Genomic DNA, 22,518 nt, shown 5'->3' with positions numbered 1-22,518 from the left:
TCAAAGATTCCCCAATGAGAGGCTCAAGTGAGCCCCCCCTCCCCAAGGAACCTTCCCCTGGATGGTTCTATCTTAGCTTACAGAATGTGTTCTGGAGAGCACCTTGGGGTTTGGGGCACACTGATCCCTACCTACAAAGCTTCTAAAATGTTGAGTCTCTTAGCTTGACAAACAAGTCCAAGAATGTAGGAAAAAAGCACTAAGAATACAAAAGTTGTAAAAAAGGTATAACAGGGGTCTAAAAGAAAAGGCAAAAAATCTTCATGGCATCACCTCTATGCGGCTGAGAGCATTGTCCAAACACTTCTTGAGCTCAGGCTGGTGCTGTGACCACTTCTGTGGGAGCCTGTTCAGTGCCCAACAGGCGAAGAACTGTTTTCTAATATCCAGCCTAAACCTCCCCTGACACAGCTTCAGGCCATTCCCTCAAGTCTGTCACTGATCACAGAGATTGGCACATGCCCCTCCACTTCCCCTCATGAGGGAGTTAAAGACCATAATGAGGTCTCCCCTCAGTCTCCTCTTCTCCAAGCTGAACAGACCAAGGGCCCTCAGCCACTCCTCATGCCTCAAGGCCTTTCATCATCTTTGTTGCCCTCCTTTGGACACTCTCTAATAGTTTAATGTCCTTCTTTTATTGTGGTGACCAAAACTGCACACAGGACTTGAGGTGAGGCTGTGGAGCTGTGTCCTACAGCCTGGCTCAGATTGTAGACTCGTTGAACTATAGCCAGCCACCTCATCTCTCAGTGAATCACTTTATCTTTCTGAGAATGGGACAGTAACCTCAGTGAAAAAACAAAAACTCAGTAATTTGCTATGATTAATGTTTGCCCTTTTCCTCTGAGGAAAAAGAGCCCACACTAATGAATTAGGAGCAGGACACTGGAGAGGAAGGGACTGTTCAGAGTCTACCACTCCACATCCCTGAGCCCATAGCAAAGCTTCTAAATAGCAGTTGTCATCTTGCATCACAAAGACCTTGTTCAAGGTGCTCTAGACCACGCTGGATTTCTGCTTCCTTCCCAGAAAGGATGTACATACCCAGATCTCATTGATTTACATCCAGAACCCCATAAATTTGAAAGACATGCCAAAAGAAGAATAGGAACATAATTTTCCGTTGCACACTGAAGGCTGAGCTGGAAGAGCAGATCATAATAAACTGAGCATAACTATTTTCAGGCAACCTGAATAAAATAACCACTTACACTCTCCCAATTCCTTTAGTAGGACCCACTGCAGAAATAAGGGAGAGTTAGTTACCTGGAGACCCTCTTCAAAAATTTTCCAACACTCCTTTCTTACCCCTGTTTGTTTCCATCTCGGCTTCCATCACATGTTTGTTTCATTTCTCTTGAAGGACAACTGTGGAGCAATTTTAGTAAGCTGCAAACAGGTTGCTCAGGCAATGAAAATTATTCCACATAAACTCAAATAAACCCAAACATCCTGCACTGCCACTGCTTAGAAATACCAATCTTATTGTTTGTGTTTCTGGTTTTACAGGATTTCTAAATGTCTCAAAGAGCCATTTATGAGACTAAGATCATTTAAGACGTGCTTCTTTCGTGATATTTCCATCATCTAGGAACTGAAATATGATGAGGAGACACATGCTGCACTGTTTCAGCACCATACATGGCTCTTTGGGACACTGAAAGAGCTGGAGAGAAAAAACAAATGCAAAGATTTGAAACTCAAACACAAGCTGAAGGATCAGCTCATATTCTCCGTGCTTCAGACTTTGCAATAATAAACCAGCAGAGCTCATACAAACTTTCAGATCCCAAATTAGCTGTCACAGTTTTTCTGTGATTTTTAGGTACAAGACATGACATTGTTCACTGTTCTTTACCCTGGTGGGTATCTGCATTCTCACACAGTAGATGTTTTCAAAAGTAAGCAGGCTGGGAGAGTTACCTGCACCAGGGGACAGGGGACAGTTGGTATTATCAGACCTACATCTCCTTGAGGGGTCAAAGTAGAACTTCAGCTGCAGATCTGGTTCTCTTGCAGCAGTGGACAGGAAATAGGCCTCATTTGAAGTGTCCACAAAAAGTACTGCCCTTCCCAGCTCTGTCAGTCACTGGCCTCCCTGAGGACACTCAGTCTGCAGTCTGAAAGATTTGTGCTTACCATGGAATCACAGGATCATTCAGGTTGGAAAGATCGTCGAGTCCAATCATTACCCCAGCACTACCAACACACCACTAAACCCCGTCCCCAAGGGCCACATCTACACATCTTTTAAATCCCTCCAGGGATGGTGACTGCACCACTGCCCTGGACAGCCTGTTTCAATGCCTTGCAAGCCTTTCTGTGAGGAAATATTTCCTAACACCCAGCCTAAACCTCCCCTGGCACAGCTTGAGGCCAGGTCCTATCACTTGCTACTTGAGAGAAGAGACCAACCCCCACCTGGCTGCACCCTCCTGTCAGGGAGTTGTGGAGAGCCAGAAGGTCCCCCCAGAGCCTCCTTTTCTCTGGGGAGGCTCAGCCCCCCCGGATCCCTCAGCTGCTGCTCATCAGCCTTGTGCCCCAGACCCTTCCCCACATTCTCCCCTTATCAATAACACAGGAGTTTTCAGGCTGACTTCTCCTGCTATATAAAGGTTTTAATTCACACAGGGAAAAAAAGGCAACAACTGATAAGCCATAATCCAGCTGCAACTTTCAGCACTGCAGTAATCAGCGGTGTGCTGGAAGAGCCTTCCAGGAACACCCTGTAACTGCTTTTCACAGAAGCCTTAGGATAATTTCCTTGCCCACAGAGCCATTCAATTGCTTCTAATCACCTCTGTATCTTCCAGACCATAAGGAAGGCTTATTCCTGGGGCTGCCAAATACACCTCTGAAGGCAAGAGTGTTTGCCATGCATCAGACAATGAGCACTGAAAATAAGTCCCCCCATTAAAGAGACCAATACCCCCTATAAAAGGTTATCCCGCTGTGGAAACACCCCAGGAGTACAGACATTCATCCCCAGTTCAGAGGAGAGAGATCCTGCTTGTTTGCTAAACAGCTCTGCTTCCTTCTTTGGTCACGGTTAAAGGAAAGCATTTTCTTCTTATACAACACAGACATGTTGAGTTACTCTCTTCTCTGCCAGGACACAGAGCCTTGTGCTGGGTGAGAACTCGTCACCATCAGAGGAAGTTCTACAGTCACACTGGTGAAATTCACCTTGCAAACAGATCAACTTTGCACAACTACGTGGGCCTGTTTCAGGGTAGATGTATCACCCTTTAGATTGCCTTAACTGGACCTCCACCAAGAATTCTGGGAGTTTAGACATCCATTATTTCTGTACTCACTTACAGACCCATGGTCTGCTCTCTGCAGAGGACTGGAAGAGTGGAGGGGTGCTGGGATCATTGCAGACTGAAGGAAAGACAGGGATTTTGTTTGTATGCTTCCCTGTAGAAGGAAGGAAGAAAACTCAAGATGCTAAACTCATCTTCTTGAAAGTGTTGTCACAGGAAAACAAAGATGACCTGACCTTAATGATATGATCAGACAAAATGAAATTAAAAGTTAAAAAGTTAAAAATTGTTTCCCCAGGTGTGTGTTGCAAGTAAAAGACAGGGTTCTTGTTCTGTGTCTTGTTCTTGTTTGTGTCAACTCATCTCTTTAGATACAGAAACACATTCCTGTTTCATAGAAACACAGTCATAGAATGGTTTGGGTTGGAAGGGACCTTAAAGACCATCTTCATTCCAATCCCCTTGCAGAAACACCTTCCACTAGATCAGGTTGCTCCAAGCCCCTTCCAACCTGGCCTTGAACACTTCCAGGGATGGGGAATGCCCAACTTCTCTGGACTACTGTTTACTCAAAGCTAAAATCTGGCCATCAGCCCACTCAACATGAGAGCAGAAAGTAAACTTGTCTTTTCTGTGAGCTGGAAATGCTGCAAACCAGGGTAGGAACACATGGAAAGAAAGCCAGAGGGATCAGAGACCACCAGCAAAACTGTGGCAAATAACCCCTGACAAAAAGGCAGAGTTGCCCTGATGTGAGGGAGTGTCAGTACTCAGAGCACTGACCTGTCAGAGTTAGGCTGGGCTCAGCTGTGCTCCTTCTGGGGCTTTGGAAAGACCTGAGTTTTCAGATTAATTTGCCAGCTAAGCTGAACCTCTGCTTTGCACCGCAGTGAGGAGTGCACAGAGGCATCCTTACTGCCACCTGCACCCTCTGGGTCACTTGACCATGCAGAGTACCTGGACCTATTTCTGCAGCTGGGCTGATAGCCAAGATTCTTTTCCCCCTCTCTCTCTCCACTAAAAAGGCTGGTGCTGGCAATGCTTTCCAGAGAGATTCTCTGGGCTTTTCACATAAAGACGTGTTTGAGGAATCAGGTCGTGGCACACAACACAATCCAGACAGTAAACATAGTGGAGTAAACCACCAGATTCATGGAGCTGTGGAAGCTTTATGCTGATATGAGCTGCCTTTCCAGGGTTTGGACTATGTGTCTGTGTGAGCAGCCATAAGATACTATTGATTCCAGGAGCTGCACAGAGTTTTTGAGTCAGAGCAACATTTCTCACCTTACTCGAGGTTTTTATATTATTCAACTGAATGAATCATTTACTCTCAATCAAACGAACATATTTTTTCTCATCAGAGATCCAAGGGTGCTCCGTCTTTCTGTTCTGACTGAAAATTAACACTGACCCATCCAAGCTGACAGGTAAACTGGACCAGACAGGAATCTGAACTCGCACGACAGATCTGCAAAAAAAATCCCAAGAAAATTACCTTGCAGATGCACTTCCAGGTGGTCATGATTCAGTTATTTAACCTCAGTCTCTCCTTCTTCAGCCCATATTGAAAGAAATGTGTGCCTCCTGCCTGAAGCCTGTCTACCCCATGGAGTGTGTGGTCACTGACAAGGTCTGTGTGCACCGCTCGTGTTTCTGCTGTCAGGTTTGCGGGAGGAAGCTGAGGTGAGTGGCAGGACACAAGTGTGTTTGTTTCTAAGGGATGCCCAAGTAGTTTCCATCTAAATTGCCCAAGGGTAATTCTGAGAGAGCAGGACTCAGGAAATGAGAAAAAGGGCATGCAGTTTCCCTGATTCCATCTGCCTCTCCATCACCAGAGGCTGAAGTCTGCCCACCTCAAGATTGCAGACCCCCGTGGATTAGGAATCTGCATGGATGGTGGTGCAAGGGTGAGCTGAAACTGCAATAAATATTTACAGTTTGGGAATACTGATAGGGAATGTGATTGGAGGAGCCATTAGGGTGCTTCCTATGGTCATAGAATCATAGACTCATTAAGGTTGGAAAAGGCCTCTAAGGTCGTTGAGTCCAACCGTTTACCCAACACTCTCCACCACTAAATCATGTCCCCAAGCATCACATCGAGTCAGGTAGGTTGGAAGGCACCTCTGGAAGTCTCCACTCAGCCTTCTGCAGGCCTAAGGAGAGCAGGAGCTCAGGAACGTGTCCAGGAGAGGTGTGAATGGCTTCAAGGATGGGGGTTACACAGCCTTTCAGCTGGGGCCCCTCTTTGAACATCTGACCACCAGTGAAAATGGTTTTTCTTGCCACTCATCACAATTCCCTGTGTTACAAGTTGTTCCCATCGCCTCTCATCCTGTCACTGCCCCCCTCCAAGAGCACTCCAGCCCTGTCTTCTCTATGACCTCCCATAAAATAGACACACGCAGCAGTGAGTTTCTCCCTCTTAACCTTCTCCTGGTAAGACCTGGCCAACTCATCTCTCAGCCTCTCCTCAGATGACACAGGTCCCTCACCACTTTGGTGGCTTTTTGCTGAATTCCTTGCTGTGAGGAGCCCAAAACTGGACAAAGTTATCCACATGGAGTCCTACAAAAGTCAAATATAGAGGAACATTCACTTCTCTTGGCCATGCAGCTCAGGATGTAGTTGGCTTCCCAGTCACCAGGGCACAATGCTGACTTGTTTTCAGCTTGTCAGTCACTGAGACAGCCACCTCCTGTGAGGCTGCTTGGAATCCTGTTACCCCTAGCTCTGCAGACACTTCCTCCCCTCCTGCAGTTGTTGTATCATGGGAGCCCTGGGCACTTTTACCCATAAGGTCCACGCTGTGAATACAGGGGCAGAGATGAAGTACTGGTATGAAGCCTGGCCTGTAAATGAGAAAGGGATTGCACATAACCTGGGCTACAGCCCCCGGAGGCATTGCAAGGAAATGTTTAATTTTTCACGTGTTTTGGTGTTTGAAAGAAAAATCAAACATATTCTGAGAAAGCCAACACTACTTTTGAAAGGTTTCATTCTTCAACCTGCTCCCTCCCTTCCCCACTGAAAAATGATTTTGCTGAAAGCCTGTCCATCAGTGCTACAGCTCCCCTCCCACATAGCCACTGACAGCTGTGCCAATGTGTGTTTTCCAGCTTGCAAAACTATGCTGCCCTCCACGGGGTGTTTTACTGCCAAGTCCACTACAAGCTGATGGCTGGGGCTGGAAGCAGAAGTGAGATGGAAAGGCTGGAGCACCACCATGTTCAGCATGGACCACAGCCCTGGGAGTGGTGTAACAGGGCCAAAAAGACTGAAACGAGAGAGAAACCCGCATCCTTCAATGCACAGTGTGATCTGCAGCTGGCTGAGCACAGGAACAGCAGGTCTGTCCTCTTAGGGAGCAAGCTCAGAGCAGTCTGGCCACCTTCAGAACCAGCCTTCACTGTCAATGGAAAAGCTGGCAATGGAGTGTGCTCCCAGAAAAAGCCTGCACTGAGCCTGCAAACCTACCAGGCTGCAGGCAGCAGGGCAGGAAGGATGGTGCTCAGGGGTCAGGAGGGAGCAGGGGAGAAGGGAAGATTCTTACCTGGCATCACCTGCACGAGGGAAAGAGAGCAAGTGTGTTCCTGGCCCAAGAACAGAGAGCAGAGAGGCCGTGAAGAGGCGGAGGATGGGGATGTGCCTGAAGGGAAGAAAGAGGGGAAGGTGTCCCAGCGTGTGGCTGCAATCCAGCAGGGCCAAACCCAGCTGAAGAGAGGACCTGCCTGTGCCTCCCTCCCTCCCGTCCTGGAGCCTGTGAAACCCCTGCCTCGTGGCTCACTTGCTCCCCACCCCACATGCCAAAGCACTAAACCCACCTTGTGGATGTACCTGGGGGGCACAGGTGGCTGCATTCTCGCTGACACAGAGGTCCCAGTGACAAAAAACAAGGCCTGTGGGTCTCTGAGCACACCCAGCAAAGGAGGCACAATGACAGATAACAAGCCTGAACCGACTGTAGCCAGCCCAGATACTGCAGGGGCCAAGCATCACCTTGGAGAGGGAATGAGCAGCACACAGACCATTCATGTGCCAGGAGAGCCCGAAACCAGAAACACCACAAGTACAGAGCTAAAATGTGTAGCTGAGGGTGTTGATCGCCCTGAAAATGAAGCTGAAGAAGCCCATTCCGCCTCTGGTGTGTTGAGGACCTCTTTTGTATCTTCTGGGTCCCTGGAGCCAGGAGGGCTGGGTGTGTCACCTGAGATCACTGAAATGTTGAATGAGAAATCAAAGGCAAACACCAGAGAGTTCCCTGGGAAACAGATGCCAGTAACTTTGGGGGAAGTTATGCAACCATCCAGCAGAAGAGATTTGCCTGGAACTGAGAGCAAAGAGGCAGAATTTGAGAAGACAAAAGAAGAGAAACCAGTAAGTGTGTCAGGGTCTCTGGAAGAGCCCAGTCCTGAGCACACATCTCAGGAAAATGAAGCTGCAAAGAGCAGAGTCTCTTCACCTGGTTCTCCAGACAGGACAGATGATAACAATATGCCCTCTTTACAAGAAACAGAACCTCAGGACACATGTGGCCCATTGAAAACTATCACTCATGAGGGTATTTGGAGCCATCATATGAAATCACCTGGCAAGGGTTTTCCAGTATCAACAGACACTCCTCTGAAAGGAACTTGTGCTACTTGCCCCTCACATGATGAAGTCAACAACTCCAAGTCAAAGGATTACAGGGAAGTTCTTAGTGAAAACACCTTGCACATTTCTGAGCATCCAGCCAAGACATCAGAATATTCCAAATCAAATATATCCTTGGACAACTCTGGAGGCCATCCAGCAGGGGAAGAAAAAGTGGATCTGAAACTCCCAGAGGAAAGCACTGTGCCTATGTCACAGACTGCTGCTCAGAGCAAGGAGGCCAGAAGCAGCCAAGCCTGTAGAGAGACATCAGGTAAAGGTTTCAGGCTTGGGAAAAACCCCTTCATTACCCTTTTTGGCTCTGAAGACAAAGGCAGAGCTCCCAAGAACAAAGCAATAACCCAGAGGAAACCCACAAAGTCCCAGTCAGCCCTTGCCACTTTGTTTGGTCACTCCTCAGAGAAGAAGCAGAATGCACAAGAAAAACCTGCAGGATCCTCAAAACAAGCAAATATTGATGGCAGGACAGAAAAGGCACAGGGCCTCCTCAGCTCTTCCAGCCAAGCAAAGCAAAAGGCCTCCAAGAATGATCACCTCCCACAGCCTGGAAAGACAGAGCTGTTCCCTAAACATATCCAGGAGAGCTCTGGAGGATTCTCAGGCTCTACTGAGAGCAAGGAGACTGATGTCCTGTTGTTAGCACCTGGCACAAGTATGTCACACGATGATAAACGTGAGAGAACTGAATTTGACATTCATGACCAAGAGGTTTTAGATAGTCAAGTTTGGCAGCAACAGGACAGCTGTTGGCCCCCTCTTGTGCCCACACAGGAAAATCAGAAAGAAGCTGCAGGAATCTCAAATCATGGAAAAATCCCTCTACAGCCTCCTCCAGAGCTTATGCCTGTAGTTGACAACAGTGAAAATCTCACCAGGGGAGGGAATCACCATGATGTTCATCTGCCAGAAACCCAGAACCTGTTGAGCTTGGCTGTCCAGGGCACAGTGGCACAGGATGGGATATTTTTTTCACCAGGCAATTCAGAAAAGGTACCTAAGGAGGCTGAGCTTCAGTTCAGCAACATGGATTTTCTGGGGGACAGTAACTTGTTCTTTTCTGGAGGACAAGATTTCCCCAGCATAGCAAGAAAAACTCCAAATTCAGATTTGCAAAACTCAGAGGCAGAAACTCTACCTTTCTTCGATCCAAATCCTTCAGATTTATTCCAGGAAATCTCATCAGAAACAAATGCCTCACTGGAGCTGTGGTACACCTCCAGCCTCTCGCTTCTCGATGGGCAGGATGAGATGAGTATTAGAGACCTGGAAGGGACTCAGAGCTGTGAACTCCTGATGCAGTTGGATCCACAGCGCCAGGCTCCAAAGGCAGCAGAAGAAATGTTTGGAATGGGTCTCACTGCTGAAGGCTCCACAAAAATGTGTTTCCCTACACAGGATGACAATTTTCCCTTAACATACATGTTCAGCAGCTATGCTTCTGAAACCTCTAATCAGGGTGTCTTTGATCATTTTGATGTTGATTCAACCAAAACGGGCCAGGAGGCTTCTGAAAAAATGAACAGGAGCAGGAAAACATCAGGAGCTGAAGAAGATGATGACAGTCTGTCTTCCGAAGACTTGGAGATGTTAAATTACGACCTTTCAGAGAAGGAGTTCTTTATATAGGTGAAAAAAAACAGATTAAAAAAGACACACAGCCCTCTGTGCAGCACAAGTTAGCTAATATGGAACCAAAAATTATTCTTGAAATCAGCTGTACAGTGATGAGAAAAGTGAAATGACCTTGCCAAGGTCAGAAGGGCAGAATAGAGAAATGAACCCTGGTGTCTTGAAGTCTAACGGTGTGGGGACATTGCTACATCTGCTCTCCCTATGCCATTGCACTCTGCTCCTCCCGGGCTGCCCTTTGCATAAATATTACATAACATAAATATTACAGGAGTTAACAATTATACCAATGATAAACAAGCACATGAAAAACCCCAGAGGGTTAAAGCATGAACACGTGCACTATGAAAAGGGTCATAGAGCACATCAAATCACATGTTTTAATCAGCTGTCTGTAAAAAAAAAAAAGATAAAGATGTTAGAATGATTAATTTTTAAAATAGAACAAAATGAAATAAAATGAAATAAAGAAAATAAATAAAATGAATAAATAAAATAAAATAAAATAAAACACCCCAACAACCTCACTGCCTCACCAGTGCCAAAATAACCCTGGCTCTGTCAGATCTGCTGGAGGAATAAAGCTGCTTAATGACTGCATCTGCAGCAAAAGCAGTGTCAGTGCTCTATGCAGGGAAACTGCTCAATCAGCATAAATTAGGGAAAACAGGGATATCCTTGACATTTATATGACTCATCAAATGCTGAAGACAGTCTCACCTTGGGGTGAGTCAAGGGGCTCAGGGTAAAGGAGCTGCCATCTCAGAGCTGTGCCTGAAACCTGGGCAGGCTGTGCTTGGAGATGGAGAGGAGGCTTGCAGAGATCAAACCCCTTTCACTGGAGCAGTGGGAAGTGGGTGGCCCTGTCACTTGTGCAAAAGGTGCTCAGACTGATGCCCCTAGATGAGTTTTCACTACCAGATGACACCTATAAACCTGATCTCTCCCTGCCAGCTCTGAGAGGAGGAGGGAAAATGCAGGAGCACCACAGTCGGTGGGTATAAATCCATTTCCCCACAATTCACCCCAACACAGAGGCGTCCAAAGGGGTCTCCAGGCACTGTCACTCCTGATGTACAGAGGAAAGCTAAGCCCATGAATTAATGCGTCAATGCTCTATTTCCTGCACTAGACCTCATTCCCAGGCTGTGGTTTCTCTTTCTGAACTTCTCTCTAGGATGCTTCCCCTCCCTTGTCCTTGGACATGGATGTACAGGTTTCCAGCTGTCCATCCCAGGCCTTCCCTGAGACCTGCTGGTTTCTGATGCCCCTTGACAGAGGCTTCCCCATTTTCAACAGACTTTGCAAGCTTTAGTAATCCACCTGGGCAGAGCTGCTGGACAGACAGAAATAAGCCCAGAATTCCCATAAGTGCGGCTCCAGGAAACAGAGGTTTGCAGGGCTGCCCCAGCCTTTGTCCCTGAGAGATCTCTACCATGTAGGATTGACTCACTCAGCTCCAGATGATGGAGACAGTTACAAAAACAACATCTTTCCATGAGAAATGTCATCTGAGGGTGACAAAGGGCTGAAGCTTCCCCAGGGCTTCAGAAAAGCCTGTCTGGTCATGGCTGGAAGAACAGTGTTAAGGAAGGAGTCACATCTGCATTAGCATGTGAGACTCACTCAAGTGTGGGTCACCCTCAAGGAGGTTTTCTAGTCAGAAATTGGACCTCTGTCACAGGAGATACTAGGTGCTGAGGATTGAGAGAGAAGACCATGAGCCACATACAACAGAGTGATCCTGAAGACTTGAGTTTGTTGCACACTGATAGAGAAGACAGGACAGGGTAAAAATGTCTCTGCCAGAGCAGATCTCCTCAGACAAGTCATCCCACAAAAAGGTCAGAGATAGATTTAGGGTAAAAGGAACCTCTGGAGGATGTGTAGCTCAACATCCTGCACAAGGAATGTCTCTGAATAACAGTAAGTCCTCCCATCCAAGGATGTGGATGCAGAGCCGAGTGATGTTTGGCTGTGTGGTGTGTGCAGATGATAAATGCTCAGTGCTGGTGTGAATTTACACAACTCTAAGTAACATTTACTCTTCTCTTCCTTTACTCCAGTAGCACTAACCAATATGATCTCACTCTCCCACTCCAGATTAGGGGGTGATGCTTTAAAATCCAGTATTACACTTTTTTTCTCACTTCCATAAGCACAACAGAGCTATTCCCACTCATGAAACACTAACACAGGCTTGTGCAACCCAGGAGTGACTTTGTTGGAGGCTCAGATGTACTATGGACATTGAGAGTGAAAGAAAGAATATGAGAGGAGACCTGGAATGAGAAAGTTAGTGACGTGTTCATAGCTCTGGTAAAAGCAGCCAGGAGCTCAGGTAAAACCAATCTTTGCCAAATTGTGCACAAAATTTCACATGCTGAGGGCAATCCAGTTATCTGGTTTACCAGGAATAAAGACACAAGCCACTCAGGGAGTCTACCCAGGAGGCAGCTCAGATGTGCAGCAGAAATCAGCTCAATCTGCTTTCCAAGTGATATCAGAACCTCAGGCAAAGCCAAGTTGCTGTTGTTTCCCAGATCCTGTGTGCTTTCTATGTCTGTGTGTGTAACATGCTTTTTTCCCTGAGGGTACTCTCTAAGCCAGCTCTCCTTTAGGATTCTCCCCAAGACACTGTAGTTTAAATCTAGTTTTAGATTTAAACTACAGTGTCTTTAGATTTAGATTTGCAGGGTTTCTACAAGTGAAAACAGACAGCTTGGGATACAGCAGTCAAGACCAGGTCTACTGGACTACCAGCCATATTTCCTGGTCCAGAGGAGAAGTGTTCTTCACTTACATATAGTCTCCAGGATGCGTTAGATAGCTATTAAACCATTCATGGGAGCAGAAAATTTACTCCTTTTACTTCACCACACCGGGTAAAATAAACCCGCATTTGTAGAATCCCAACTTCATGCCTCAGACAAAAACCTTGTGCTGCAGCACAGTTGCCTTCAGGAGACCTTGAGACACATTCCAAGCTGGAAAAGGATGAGTTGTCACTGTTCTATCTCCAAGAGCGGCAATGTTCTGGCACCTTTGTTCTCTTCCACGGAGCAGGGAGGGAATGGTTGGTGACAAAGTGCAGCCTGGAGGACTGCACTGTATCATCATAGACTAGTGTGCCAGTACAGGTGCTGATTTTATCTCACTGGATTAGGGCTTTAGTGCTTGCACAGTTTAAACATTAATATTTACCTACTTAAGCCATAGGCACCAGTGCAGCCTGGCCATAGAGGTGCTCGCCATGGCTGAGTTTGGAGATCTTTTAAGTGCTCTGGGGGAGTTTGGGCTGTATCAGAAACTGCTGATCCTGCTCCTCTCCCTCCCACTACTTCTCAATCCTTTCCAAATGATTGCACAAGTGTTCATGGTTGTGGAAGTGCCTCACCACTGTGACACCAGCTGGATCCGCGCCGTCGGCCCCAACCTGACCGAGGAAGAGCAGCTGAACCTCACCCTGCCCCGGGGCGCCGACGGGGAGTTTGAGCAGTGCTCCATGTACTCCCCGGTGGACTGGGACCTCGACTCCATCATGGCCTACGGCCTGAATGACACACAGAAGTGCAGCACTGGCTGGGTGTACCCCTCAGAACCGCCACCATCCCTGCTGACCGAGGTCTGTAATCGCCGTTTGATGAGACGGGGGCGTGGAAAGGAGGGGATGGGAATATCCTGGCCTGTGGTTTGGTCAGTCAATGCCAGCTGTAGTGCAGTCAGGCTAAAGTTTACTGCAGGATTTTGTCTCCATCACACAGATGGCAGCTGTAACCCTTGGGAGGTTGCTGCAGGAAGGCCATGATGCTGATACCTGGGGATGGCACAGCCAGTGACCATGGGGGTGTGAGTCCAGCACATGTTCTGCCCACCATCTGTCCCCTTTCCAGTATCCGGACCCTTGAACCTATGATGTGTCTGCTTGGAGGGACGTTTTGGGTGTCCCTGCCACAGCTTCCCCTGTTCTTCAGCCTGGTTCTACTCTCATCATCTCTGTGAACACATTTTGTAGGTACAAAAATGCTGTTAGTGAGGACTTCTTGTTATTTTTCTAAGTCCATGAGAGATTTTTCTCTCTCACAGAAGAGGTAGCAGGGAATGTAAACAACCAAGCCACCTGCAACCTTGGAAAGTCTTGTTTATGGTATAGTAGAAAATATTTTGATAATGGATGTTTTAGGATTTTGGCCAATCACCCCCAAGGGGTGGCTGGTCCTTGTCCAATTAGACTATGAAGAGAAAAGTCTATAAAGAGTTTGTAAAATAATTAAATAAATCAATCTTGCTGCACAATTCCTGCCTGTTGGATCTTCTCCTCTTCCTCCTCCCTATGGCTGCGGGACACGGTGATATACCGTAGGAACCAGGCCTGCGGTAATAACATTTACCTTCCAAGTGTTTTTAATTGATATTTCTGTCATTGATATCTCCAGAGACCTTCATGGCTGCAACAAGACATCCCATGGGCCATGCAGTTGAACAATGCCTTATCAGCATCCTCAGTTTCTCCATTCTGCCTTACCTCCCACCTTCTAGCTGGAAAGGTGGTGGTCAGTCAAAGGTTGGACTTGATGATCTTGATGGAGGTCTTTTCCAATGTAAATGATTCTGGGATTCTCCCTCTGTGGACCTTTGTTCCTTTCGAACTTTCCCTCATTCCTCCCTTCCTCCTCCCTCCTTTCCCAGCTCCATCATTTTCTCACAAGTACCCTCCTCTGAGCTGGAACAGAGGAGAAAGTCCAGCCTCTGGTATTTGCAAAGGCTCCTTGGTGTCCCTGAAGCACCAAGTCCATTTCAGAGAAGCCTTCTCTGGAAGTTCCAGCAGCTGCATCCCTTCCCATTCCTATGCTGGTCCTCCTTTACCAGAAAAAACCACTGCCCTCCTCCTCTTTCCACCCTGTCCTGCCTTTTCTGCCAGAGAAGAAAGCTGATACAGCTCTCACCCCCAGGTCCCACTTTTAACAAATCTTGCCAAACAGGAGGCTTCCTCAGGGATGGTTGGGCTGGAGGGGAATCCTGTAGATCCCAGCACCCAGGAGGTGTGCACCAGGATGCAGAGGTGTGCTGAGCACCTCATATGCCTTTTCCACCATTGATTTGTGTTCTAAGTGCTCACCATGAAGGGCTCAAGCCCTTGTGAGGGGTTCTCTGCTCTCAAGTGCTGGAGCAAGAGCTCACACACCCAGATCCTGGACCCACTATGGACCACAAAGGCTGCCCATCCCTAGAGAGCAGCTGGGCTCTGTCGAAAGCAACAGCATCTGTGTTTTTCTTCCTCCAGTTTGACCTGGTGTGTGACAGGGCAGTCCTGAATAACATCTCCCAGTCCATCTACATGGCTGGGCTTCTCATAGGAGCCATGATCTTTGGGATCCTAAGTGACAGGTGAGAAAACACAGTTCCTTCCCAGAGACACTGCCCAGCACCCAGGGACAGCCCAGCTGAGGGTGCAGACTGTCCGTGCACTGAACAGGAACTGCTCACTTCACAGGACTCAATCCCCTTGCCTGAGAAAGGGCATCTGGGGCCACCTGATATGTCTGTAAATGTTGGAGGGCTGAAAAGAGAGGCAGATACAACCTTGTGGGGGGGTTCTTCAGGAATCACAAGTTTAGCCCCTGCTGGTGTCACAGGCTTTACCAGCATCATGATGGGTCAACAGTGGAGACACTGATCTTTCTGCACATTATTTCTTGGGGTGTGTATAGAGGAGCTTTGTTCACATGGATGCCAAATCTCCTTTGGTTCTCAAATCACTTTGCATCCTTCCTGGGCTCTTCCTTCTCCCCATGTGGTCTCTCCAGATACTGACTGTGTCTTCCCTCTTCTTCCACAGGATAGGCAGGCGGCCAGTCCTGCTCATCTGCATCCTCATCCAGAGTGTGTTTGGCCTGGGAATTGCCTTTGTGCCCCATTTCTATGTATACACGGCATTCAGGTGTGTCGTGGCAGCGGCGGTGTCAGGAATTATGATTACTGTGGTGTCCCTGGGTGAGTGGGAGACCCTTGCACTGAGGCAGCAGAGTTAGCCTCTCAAGACACAATAACCAAAGAGAGCCCAACGTGTTTTGGAAAGGTGACCCTGAACCTTTGTTTTTGCTCTCAGCTACAGAATGGGTTGGTGTCTCCTACCGGCCAAAGGCAGTGCTGATTGCTCACACGGCTTTTGCCATCGGGCAGATGACGGTGGCTGGCTTGAGTTACGGAATTCGCAACTGGAGGCTGCTGGAAATTGCAGGATCTGCTCCTATGTTTGCCCTTTTCTTCTACATCTGGTAAGCAAGAGCAGGGCAGAGCTTCTGGAAGACATAGCAGTGATGTGAGGGGTGCGAGTGAGGAGGCAACAGCAGTGCAGGACCAGGCTGCGTCTTTCCCTCTGACATGTAGGTGCTGCAGGAGCTGCTGCAGAGCTCAGCAAATCTCCCTGGGGCACTGAACTTCTGAGAGCAGCAGCTGCTTTGCTGAATCAGGTCTCCAAATTTGGAGCCTAAATTTAGGGTATTTAGACCCATTGACCTCATGGGCCATTCACTTTAGAGCTGGACTTGATGATCCTTGTGGGTCCCTTCCAACACAGAATACTCTGGGGTTCTGTGATCTGATTCTGTGGTGGCCATGGCTTGCTGGACGTGGTCCCAGAGAAAGGGGCTGTGGGGAGCTCAGCAGGTCACAGCAGCATGTCCTGGCCTCCCCTCCTGGCAGGGTGCTCCCAGAGTCAGCTCGCTGGCTGGTGACCAAAGGCAGAATCGAGGAAGCCAAGAAGGTCCTGCAGAAGGCGGCAGCCGCCAACAAGCGCAGCCTCCCGCCAGGGCTCCTGGAGCAGGTACTGGGGGGGTTCTTGTCCTCAGATACTGCCCTGGGCCTTGCAGCAGCCCCTGGAGCTCAGCTCACCCCGGAAACCTCTCTCCATTCCCACTGGGGATGGTTTGGGCATGGACTGGGGGGGACTCCAGCTCCAGCTGAGTTACAAGGGGACAAGGTCAGGGAAGAGGCCCAGCTTCTGCTGAAGCTCAGCCTGGAGCTTTCTGGAGTCCACCTGGGGATTGGGAAGGACTGCTACGCTTCCCTGGCTTTTCTCCTCTGAAGATTCCAGGAGTGCGACTGATGAACACAAGGTCTCTGGTTAGTCTGTGCGTTTCCATGCAGAAAGGCCTGAAGGGGAGTTCCCTCCTTGCCCACCCCAAAGTTCCTACACTGGGGAAGTGTTCATCCCCAGGAACCTTTCAGTCACCACCCCGCTGTGCTGGGCACCCAGAGCACAGAGGCACAAGCCCAGCCCCACTGGTTTCCCTCCCTCCCTCCCTCCCACAGCACTGGGTGTCACAGGCCTGTCCCACCAAGGCTTTCCATGGTCTGCAGGTGGAAAAGGAGCTGGCCATAGGTTTCCTTTTCCTGCTTTGACTCTTTGATTTTCTGTGTTTTGAAGTTGAAGCCTGAGCAAGACGTCAAATCTGGAAGTTTCCTGGATCTCTTTCGGAAGAAGGACCTGCGGAAGGTGACTTTAATCATGTTATGTGTCTGGTAAGACATTCCCTGGTCCATTCTTTCCACAATCCTAGATGAAAGATAAGAAGTTGATTGTTGACAAGAACTCTAAATTCACCTAATGCTATTTTATATGTCGTCATGTAGATGTGTGTGTTTATCTGCTCTCATTTTACCTCCACATACTGGATCAGATTTACCTTGTCTGGGCATGGGAAGAAGATGATTATCCATGATAATGAGGATATTGTTAGAAAGGCTTGAGTAATTCCAGCTTTTGGCAATCCCTGGGCCTTGGAATAGTTTTGTGCCTAGAAGTTTTGGGTTCAGTCTAGAAGTTGCTGACCATATGAGGATCCATTCTGCTTTATCTCCTGCAACTATGTCCCACAGAACTGTCACAAGTGGTGACTAGAACCAAAATAGAGGTTGTTGGGAGTTTAAATAAGTTGTGTATGCTCTAACTTTTCTAATTTTTGATGATAGACCCTCATAAAACCATCTGGTGACATGTTCTATTCCACTTCAATTTCAGGTTTGCAGACAGCATTGTCTACTATGGGCTGAGCCTCAGTGTGACAGATTTTGGTCTGGACATCTACCTGACACAGCTGGCCTTTGGGGCAGTGGAGCTTCCAGCTCGAATTTCCTGCATTTTCCTGCTGGAGTGGTTTGGGAGGAAGAAAGTGCAGGGCATTCTCCTGCTGCTGGCTGGCCTGATGTGTCTCATCCTCACTGGCATCCCTGAAGGTGAATCTTCCCAACCTGTGAGCAGAGCTGGGCAGAGCCCTGGTCATCCCTTCCCTTGTTCAGACCCATCCTCCCATGCTGGCAGACCCACTCTCACTCCCACAGGCTCAGCTGCCTCCAGTGCCACAGCCCAGGGTGCTTCATCCCCAGCATGCTGGCTTCCTCTCCCCTTGGATTCCTTCTCCCTCAGGGCTGTGCCTGGTTCTTCCACAGCTCCTGGCATTCGGCAGGCAGTATCCATTAGACACCACCACCCACTAGACACCACCAACTCCTGGCAGAAAGGTGTAGCAGAAGAGGTGCTTTAAAAGCCACCATGTCTCCCTTTCTTAGATTAAAAGGAAAAGCAAATGCCCACTCTCCCTCATCTCTTTGTGCCCCAGTCCATACACCACCCCTGCTGCTGTGCCAGTGCTGTGAGTGAGGCTGAAGAAAACAGTGGGGTTTCCCGATGCTTTCAAGGTCAGAGATGTGGCATTTCCAAACAGGCACTCCCCAAACCCTGTGGTGGCTCAGCAGCTCACTTCAGCTGCAGATCTAGAAGATGCCCAAGGCCTCAGGAGAAATCTGAGTTCTCTTTGCCAGAGGGTATTTTCCAGGTAAGGTTATGCTGGGGATAATTTCCAATGGGTGAGGTAGTAGGTTTGCTTAGCAAGTCCACCAGAAAGGGCTGTCCCAAGAAATCCCACTGCAGAGAGTTCTGGTCCCAAATGAACCATCTCCCTGGAGGTTACAGTGGTGGTCTCTCCTTCTCCCCTCAGACCAGCCCACGGCAATCACCGTCCTGGCCATCATCGGCAAGCTCACAGCCACAGCCACTTTCTCCACCTCCTATGTCTATGCCGCTGAGCTCTTCCCCACGATCGTCAGGTGAGGAGTCCCCACCCAGCAGGGCTTCCTTCTGCCGTGGCTGGCAGTGGAGATGGGGCAAGAGCCCAGCTGTCCTCATGATCACACTCAGTCCAGGGATGCTGACCCCTGCCTACACCTCTCGCTGCCCCTCTCTCCCACAGGCAGACAGGCGTGGGGCTGTGCTCGACTATGGCAAGAGTGGCCGGGATCCTGGCCCCGCTGATCATCCCTCTGGACCAGTACCACCGGGCCATCCCCATGGCCATCTTTGGGAGCATCCCTGTGGTGGTGTCCCTGTTCTGCATCCTGCTGCCCGAGACCCAAGGCATTGACCTGGCAGATGACACAGGGAAAGACCAACCTCCAGATGGGGTAGATACAGGGAACTCTGAATTTAAGGAAAAAAAAATCTAAGACTACAAATTGATGGCAAAGAAAAAATGTCAAAATCAGAGATGAATATGGTCTCAACTCTTCTTCTTTCCTCCTTATCTTCAGGAGCAGAAGACTGGAGAGTTTTTCTGAGACACCAGGGAGGATGACAGGGACTTGGAGAAGGATGTCTGCAGATGCTCAGAGGGTGAGCGATGACTGGACAGGCACCTACCAATGATCTAGTCCGATTCCATTGCTCTTGAAACAGACCAGCGAAGCATTGCTGCCTGGAAACTGGTCTTTCAGATGATGAACGCAATATCCACAGTCACAGGGAGTGGAGATTTGTGTCACTCTGCCTTTGGAACAGATGCACTTCTTTCCAAGTGTCCCTGAAACCCAGTTTGGTCATGCCTGGCTGGCCTCCCAGTGTGTTCCCCAGTCCTTTGTAAGCTGGTACCCGTGGAACCTCCCTGTCATGTTTTACAGCAATAAAGAATTGCCAGTAGAGTGGCTGTACTGGGCAAAAGCGGGCGCTGGGCTTGTCCCTCCTGCACTAAATCCCTTGGGTCGTCGGGCTGCGCGTCAGCCCAAGCCTCGATCTTTGATCAGGATGTCACTGCACCCCTGTACACACGTATTTAGCTTTTCTTTCCATGTGGTGTTGAAGTTGAGTTTCTACATGAATAATATAAATTATGCTCTGAGTTTGATAAGAGACACTTGTAATGCAATATGTGAATAATAAATGGTGTTGACTCTTTTTTTTTTTTTTTTCCTACTGTTTCACAGTTGGCCTTTGTAACTGCTCTTGGCTCTGGAGTGTTTTCTACACAGAAATTGTAAGTCTGTAATTTAACACACAGATGGAAACATGCTTTGTTTCCATCAGACACAAACAATGCAAAAACAGAGTCTTAAAGCAGAGTGGCTGAGTTCAAAAGGGAACTTTTTCTTTTTTTAAAGTCTTCCAATGAACAATCTGCATTTGTTTTCTCTGCTAGCAGCTCTAGAAGTTTTCTGAATTGCACAGGAATGCTGAAATTCCATGGCATACTCTGTGGGCATTTGGACAGCTTTCCCCAGTCACCGTGAGCCTTTTACAGTGATCTTTGGTTGGCTGCTGACAGCTTAGTCATGACATTTTAGTGTCATCTAGTGTCATGTAAAAGAAAGAGTGTGTTCCTCTCCTGTGCTCATTTGTTTGCATGCAAAGGACATATTTCAGTGCCCTCTGATGAATCCATCTCCTCAAACACATCACTACTCTCAAAGGAGGAGAAGGCTGCTCACTCAGCTTTGATGCATCTTTCGGTTTCCAATGTCTTTGTGCTCTAGTAAGTGGTGTTTTGAGGGCTGGGGTGTCCCAAGTCCAGGCCAGACATGCCTGGAGGTGATATTAACTTTGTGCTTTGGCTTTGGTGCACAAAATCACCCCAGAGTCACATGGCTGGCCGTGGCTGGAAATGGGGTGGGGAGTTTGCAAGATCTGTGCTTTGGCACTGAAGGGAACGGAGCTGGTGTCTTGGCTTGAAACATAGGTGTGTGCCAAGGAAAGTGGGAACCTCCCTTGGAATGGAAAAATTATCACCCCCTTCCCTCCGTAGTATTATAACTTTGAAATTAAGGGCCTTCCAGGAAAAGATGTGGGACAAGGAATAACAGTTCCTTACTAGTATATATAACAAGGCAAACAAACAACAACACCGGCAGCAACAACGAACAGAGCCAGAACCCAGCGCCAGCCTCTCTCGGCCGTCAGGCCCTTTCCCCCCGGGTGCAGTTCCGCCCACGGCCGGCAGGGGCGCTGGGGGCTCCCGGCCGGGCAGGGCAGGTGCGATGGTTCCCCCGCGCCTGCAGGGGGCGCTGTGCCGCGAGCGTCTCTCCCTCACGCAGTAATGGCGGGCGGGCTGGATGGCGAAATGGGCTGCAGCAGGAACCTCGGAGCGGCGGCTGGAAGGGCAGGGACGAGCAGATCCGGGAGTGATGAACGAAATGTATCAGAAACTCCACAGCTGTAACTGGAGCCGCGGGGTGTCCCGGCAGGCAGTGGGTGCGGTGTTACCGTGTAGTGAAAACCCAGGGTAGTGGCAGAGGCATGGCGCGGCTGGGCCGCGGCAGCCCAGCTCCTGAATGCAGCCAGGAGAGGCTCCCTCAGCAGGGGATCGGGGTCCTGGGTTTTCCCCTGAGGCACCCAAGTAGATGGTGTGGGTCCTTTCCAGTGAGGCTGGATGTCCATAAGATCCCAGTGCAACGGCCACTCTTAGGAGCAGAGCTTCACTCACGATAGGAGAAGACAGCAGGAGACGGAGCCTCAAAATGGTGGCAAATTCTCCCCACAGCCTGTCTCCCCTCTGATGCCAACAGTGAGAGAGCAAGAAGAGCTGAGCCCAGCCCCTCACCCCCAGCCAAAAGCTCGGGGTATCTCTGACCTTCCAAAGAGAAAATCCCCCAGGTAAGAGAGTAGCTAGCTTCACCCTTCCCCCTCCTCCTACCAGCCACATCTTTTGTTCTCTTAAGTATAGGTAATTATTGTTTCTTACCAACAGATGGGACAAAATTCCATGAGAGAAGGAAACAAAAGGAAAAATCCTAACCCCCAAGAGCTGGGGAAGAAGGGGCTGGTGCACCTGGAGCAGCTGAGGGAGTTGGGGGAGCTCAGCCTGGAGAAAAGGAGGTTCAGGGGATACTTTCTCTCTCTCCAACTCCCTGACAGGCAGGTGGGTCTCTTCTCCCAAGTAACAAAGCACAGGACAAGTGGAAATGGCCCCAAGTTGCACCACTGGGAGGTTTAAATTGGATAATAGGGAAAATTTCTTCTCTGCAAGGGTTGTCCAACACTGGAACAGGCTGCCCAGGCCACTGGTGGAGTCACCATCCCTGGGGGTATCAAAAAGGCATGTAGATGTGTCATTTAGGGATGTGGTTCCGTGGTGGAACGGATGGGTTGATGGCTGGACTCAATGGCCTTAGAGGTCTTTTCCACCCTAAATGAACCAATGATTCTATGGCTTCTTGCACAGTCAGGAGATCAGGTTTAATGCTCATCTCCTCACCTCCTCAGCCATTCCCTGCTGGGTCCCCTTCTGCAAGCTTTGCTCTTCTCATTGACCTGGGGCTTGCCAGCATGGGGTCAGGTGAAAGGAGACGGTCATGTCTTCTGGGTAAAGGGGGATTTCCAGGTTCCTGACACCTCTGCCCCACAGCCAGAATTGGTGTCCCTGTATGACAGTGTGTTGGTGTCACTGACACTGACAATGTGCTGATTCTTTCAGTGGTCCCTGTGGGGCTACTCTGACAACAGGAGCTGGTTTTGCCCCTGCATCTGCTCTTCCCAGCTAAACCATGCTACCCCATTTTGTCTTCACCACCTCTTTAGCGTTTTGGCTCCCTCCCTTTGTTATGGGGTCATCCTCTTTGCCTTAGTTATCCTTTAGGTCACTTTTTACCCTTTGCCCATGGCCTCATAATCATGAGAGCCCAGAGCACCCCACTGTGT

The 22,518-nt window shown here is 48.8% G+C and overlaps 2 protein-coding genes across 2 annotated transcripts; both read left to right on the top strand.

Moving 5' to 3' along the window:
• The first annotated feature begins 4,832 nt into the window (after nucleotides 1-4,832).
• On the top strand, nucleotides 4,833-9,990 carry LOC116439144. Its single transcript, XM_032098294.1, has 2 exons — nucleotides 4,833-4,952; nucleotides 6,389-9,990. Exons 1-2 carry the CDS (start codon nucleotides 4,843-4,845, stop codon nucleotides 9,549-9,551), a joined length of 3,273 nt encoding a protein of 1,090 aa, XP_031954185.1. The 5' UTR covers nucleotides 4,833-4,842; the 3' UTR covers nucleotides 9,552-9,990.
• A 2,778-nt stretch (nucleotides 9,991-12,768) lies between these two features.
• On the top strand, nucleotides 12,769-19,810 carry LOC116439147 (solute carrier family 22 member 13-like). The gene is made up of 10 exons (XM_032098308.1): nucleotides 12,769-13,179; nucleotides 14,839-14,942; nucleotides 15,394-15,548; nucleotides 15,664-15,832; nucleotides 16,260-16,380; nucleotides 16,984-17,078; nucleotides 17,578-17,792; nucleotides 18,554-18,662; nucleotides 18,806-19,016; nucleotides 19,143-19,810. Exons 1-10 carry the CDS (start codon nucleotides 12,808-12,810, stop codon nucleotides 19,167-19,169), a joined length of 1,578 nt encoding a protein of 525 aa, XP_031954199.1. The 5' UTR covers nucleotides 12,769-12,807; the 3' UTR covers nucleotides 19,170-19,810.
• Nucleotides 19,811-22,518: the final 2,708 nt, after the last annotated feature.

The sequence above is a fragment of the Corvus moneduloides genome, chromosome 1, assembly GCF_009650955.1.
Source record: "Corvus moneduloides isolate bCorMon1 chromosome 1, bCorMon1.pri, whole genome shotgun sequence".
Lineage (NCBI taxonomy): Eukaryota > Metazoa > Chordata > Aves > Passeriformes > Corvidae > Corvus > Corvus moneduloides.
Note: the sequence above shows the minus strand (reverse complement) of the source record. Positions and strands in the feature narration are given on the sequence as shown.

Bases quoted from the DNA above. Each gene is read 5' to 3' on its own strand.
- LOC116439144 (XM_032098294.1), top strand. From the start codon at position 4,843: ATGTGTGCCTCCTGCCTGAAGCCTGTCTACCCCATGGAGTGTGTGGTC. The intron at 4,953-6,388 runs GTGAGTGGCAGG...TGTGTTTTCCAG, and splicing joins GTTTGCGGGAGGAAGCTGAG to CTTGCAAAACTATGCTGCCC.
- LOC116439147 (XM_032098308.1), top strand. From the start codon at position 12,808: ATGGCTGAGTTTGGAGATCTTTTAAGTGCTCTGGGGGAGTTTGGGCTG. The intron at 15,833-16,259 runs GTAAGCAAGAGC...CCCTCCTGGCAG, and splicing joins GCCCTTTTCTTCTACATCTG to GGTGCTCCCAGAGTCAGCTC. The intron at 19,017-19,142 runs GTAGATACAGGG...CCTTATCTTCAG, and splicing joins AAGACCAACCTCCAGATGGG to GAGCAGAAGACTGGAGAGTT.